Here is a 4,613-nt window from a genome sequence, read left to right on the forward strand (position 1 = left end):
TCTAGTCTTACACTGCTAAATTAGGGACGGCTAGCGCAGATAGCCCTCGTGTAGCTTTGCGTGATATTCAAACCAAACAAACAAGCACTGTACTTTTGTGTGAGACAAAAATAATGAACACATTTTAATTCCAAATATTATTTCTTGCTCAATAACGGTGACTGTAAAAGCGCGAGGCTCCAACTATCACTTGTCTTAAGAACTGGAAACTACAACATGAAGGGTTAATATAACATGTTTTAATATACCACAACATAAAAGGTTAAAATAACATGTTTTAATAAACCACAACATGAAGGGTTAAAATAACATGTTTTAATATACCACAACATAAAAGGTTAAAATAACATGTTTTAATAAACCACAACATGAAGGGTTAAAATAACATGTTTTAGTAAACCACAACATGAAGGGTTAATATAACATGTTTTAATTTACCACAACATGAAGGGTTAATATAACATGTTTTAATATACCACAACATAAAAGGTTAAAATAACATGTTTTAATAAACCACAACATGAAGGGTTAAAATAACATGTTTTAGTAAACCACAACATGAAGGGTTAATATAACATGTCTTAATATACCACAACATGAAGGGTTAATATAACATGTCTTAATATACCACAACATGAAGGGTTAATATAACATGTTTTAATATACCACAACATAAAAGGTTAAAATAACATGTTTTAATAAACCACAACATGAAGGGTTAAAATAACATGTTTTAGTAAACCACAACATGAAGGGTTAATATAACATGTTTTAATTTACCACAACATGAAGGGTTAATATAACATGTTTTAATATACCACAACATAAAAGGTTAAAATAACATGTTTTAATAAACCACAACATGAAGGGTTAAAATAACATGTTTTAGTAAACCACAACATGAAGGGTTAAATAACATGTTTTAGTAAACCACAACATGAAGGGTCAAGATAACATGTTTTAAAAAAACAGGAACCACAGACACGATATGAAAGATTAAGTTACTGTTTTGAGTGTGAAGTGTTCAATTTTCATTGGCCAGTAATCAACATGTACGTAATATAGATGTGAAGTTTTCCAGACTTGTCATATAAAGATATGAAGGTTACGTTCTTAGCACTTGTCATATAAAGATATGATGGTTACTTCTCAGGGCTTCTCATAAAAGAACTATTAAAGTTTTTGTATGCTTGTCATAAAAAAGCTGTTAAAGTTTTTGGGGGCTTGTCATACAAAAGCTATTAAAATATTTGGTGGCGTGTCATAAAAAGCTATTAAAGTGTTTGAGGGCGTGCCATAAAAAATCTGTTAAAGTTTTTGGGGGCTTGTCATACAAAAGCTATTAAAATATTTGGTGGCGTGTCATAAAAAGCTATTAAAGTTTTTGGGGGCGTGTCATAAAAAAGCTATTAAAGTTTTTGGGTGCTTGTCATAAAAAGCTATTAAAATGTTTGGGGGCGTGTCATAAAAAGCTATTAAAGTTTATGGGGGCTTGTCATATAAAGGTGTGAATGTTTTTGGGGATTGTCATATAGAGGTGTGAATAATTTTGAGTTAAACATTGAACCGTGACTTTACTAAAACGTTCAGGATAATGACGTACTTCGTGTGTGAAATTTCCATTTTCCTCGATGAACTAATGTCCATCGTTGCATCCATTAAGTGAGAACAAGAAACACTGTCGGCCTGCAGAAGATCTTGTTGTCGATCTCGAAGAGTGACCTGTCTTCTACAGATACCAGGAGTGCCTGTTGAAAAAAAACTCTGGGCACTTGTGATGGTTAAGATATTGTCGTCAATTGGATCAACTCGGATTGCAATGCCATTGTTATCATAACCGTCAACACTCTTGTTCTCCGGTTGCTTTGAAGACATAGCCACTGTCATTCGATTGGAACACTCGGAAGACAACTGGTTGGATTCTATGGTAGACACACAGTTTGAGTGATGGTTGCACTGTTTGTCTGTTCCCATACTGCTTTCATGTATTAACTAAACAGAACAGAAATGGTTAAAATAATCTTAACAATAACTTGAAATAAATCAACAACAAATATATCACAAGTCTTATGGAAGATGGTGTTACTAACGTTGGTGTAGAATGGTAGTTTAAGGAAAGGAGTTGTTGTTAACATTGGTGTAGAATGGTAGTTTAAAGGAAGGAGTTGTTATTAACATTGGTGTAGAATGGTAGTTTAAAGGAAGGAGTTGTTATTAACATTGGTGTAGAATGGTAGTTTAAGGAAAGGAGTTGTTATCAACGTTGGTGTAGAATGGTAGTTTAAAGGAAGGAGTTGATATTAACATTGGTATAGAATGGTAGTTTAAAGGAAGGAGTTGTTATTAACGTTGGTGTAGAATGGTAGTTTAAGGAAAGGAGTTGTTATTAACATTGGTGTAGAATGGTAGTTTAAGGAAAGGAGTTGTTGTTAACATTGGTGTAGAATGGTAGTTTAAAGGAAAGAGTTGATATTAACATTGGTATAGAATGGTAGTTTAAGGAAAGGAGTTGTTATCAAGAATGGTAGTTTAAGGAAAGGAGTTGTTGTTAACATTGGTGTAGAATGGTAGTTTAAGGAAAGGAGTTGTTGTGAACATTGGTATAGAATGGTAGTTTAAGGAAAGGAGTTGTTGTTAACATTGGTGTAGAATGGTAGTTTAAAGGAAGGAGTTGTTATTAACGTTGGTGTAGAATGGTAGTTTAAGGAAAGGAGTTGTTGTTAACATTGGTGTAGAATATTAGTTTAAAGGAAGGAGTTGATATTAACATTGGTATAGAATGGTAGTTTAAAGGAAGGAGTTGTTATTAACAGTGTTGCAGAATGGCAGCTTAAAGGAAGAAGTTGTTGTCAAAAGTGGTGCAATCCCTGAAAACATTTGAAAGAAACGGTATATATATATTGTCGTTTATAAATTAAGTGCTGTTAATAGTAAAATAAATATATAAATGAAAATTGAAAGTTTACATCAAAAATTCTTGAAACGCTTTTTAGTGTGAGTAGTTCCTTTTGATACAACTTAAACATACAGGAAAGGTCGACCAAAGTATAGGGTAAAATTGGTGTTATTGAAAAATATATGAAAGTTATGAATTGGACGTCACATTGGGACGAAGTTTTTGACTCTAGAAATAAGTTGTATCAGCATTACAATCTCGTTAGTTGGTGTAAGATGACTACAAGTCATGAATATTTCGTGTACACTTTCAAACAAATGAAACCGAAACTATACGTAACTCGAGAAATCTTTCTTAACGATTAGAATAAACCTTCACGATCACGGAATCAGTCTAAATATATAAAAACAATTATTCAGTTACCATTGCATGGGTGACAAATGAATAAAACGTTTAATCGCTCATCACGACGTTTTATATTGTGTTTCACTCTAAGTTTCATGCTTCACATGAGTCTGAAGCTGCTCTTCATGCTGACCTGGGGGTTAAGGAGTTTGCTTTACACAAAATTCACCTGGACAGACGAGTGATTCAATTAGGGAAAATATGTCTATATCTCACTGAATTACGCAAGTCCGCTATAGTCTTACATATCCCATATTAGTATGTTTCCTGTAGTCTTCTATATCCCACATTAGCATGATCAATATAGATTTCTGTATCTCATATCAGCGTGTCCACTATAGTCTTTTATGTCATATATGTGCATCTTCACTATATTCGTCTACATCCCACATTGACATGTCTTCTAGAGTCTTATATAACGCACATTAGCTTTCCACTATAGTCTCATATATCATACATTAGTATCTTTATTATAGTGTTATATATCCTACATTAGAATGTCGACTATTGTCTGCTATACCACACATTAGCATTGTACAGTGTAATATTCCAGATCTCACATTAGTCTCATATATCCTACATCAGCATGTTTATTATAATCTTCTTAAACAAGTTTCATTAAAAAAACACATTTAAAAGAAAAATATGTCACCAAAACAATTTACACGTGGAAAGCATCAAAATTAGAATACATGGACCAGCCATATAAAGATTTGATACGTCCAAAAAACAAACAAAGTTATGAATATACGTAATATTAAATAGTCAAATTGAACAAAATACAAACTTGGCCCTCTTCTTTTTATTCGTGTTGCTACTAATTTCTGTAATACAACTGGGCAGACTTAGCTCTTCATTTTTATAAATTTTGCTACTAGTTCTTGTGACACAATTAGAGTAAATGTCATTCCTTTTTATTCATGTCGCTGTTAATTATTATGACACAATTGGAGCGAACTTGTCCCTACTTTTTATACATGTTGCTACTAGTTCTTGTGATACAATTAGAGTAAATGTCATTCCTTTTTATTCATGTCGCTGTTAATTATTATGACACAATTGGAGCAAACTTGTTCCTACTTTTTATACATGTGCTACTAGTTCTTGTGACACAATTAGAGTAAATGTCATTCCTTTTTATTCATGTCGCTGTTAATTATTATGACACAATTGGAGCAAACTTGTTCCTACTTTTTATACATGTCGCTACTAGTTCTTGTGACACAATTAGAGTAAATGTCATTCCTTTTTATACATGTTCTACTAGTTCTTGTGACACAATTAGAGTAAATGTCATTCCCTTTTATACATG

The 4,613-nt window shown here is 32.5% G+C and overlaps 1 protein-coding gene across 1 annotated transcript in view; it reads right to left on the reverse strand.

Moving 5' to 3' along the window:
• LOC111089325 overlaps positions 1–4,613 on the reverse strand; it is a gene marked incomplete at its 3' end in the record, with an annotated part of 51,959 nt that overhangs the window by 17,377 nt on the left and 29,969 nt on the right. Inside the window, exon 2 of the mRNA XM_022401609.1 lies at positions 1,604–1,992. Within this exon, the coding sequence (XP_022257317.1) occupies positions 1,604–1,992 (389 nt within the window). The remainder of the gene's footprint in view (positions 1–1,603; positions 1,993–4,613) is intronic.

Source organism: Limulus polyphemus, unplaced genomic scaffold (genome assembly GCF_000517525.1).
Source record: "Limulus polyphemus unplaced genomic scaffold, Limulus_polyphemus-2.1.2 Scaffold5893, whole genome shotgun sequence".
Classification (NCBI taxonomy): domain Eukaryota; kingdom Metazoa; phylum Arthropoda; class Merostomata; order Xiphosura; family Limulidae; genus Limulus; species Limulus polyphemus.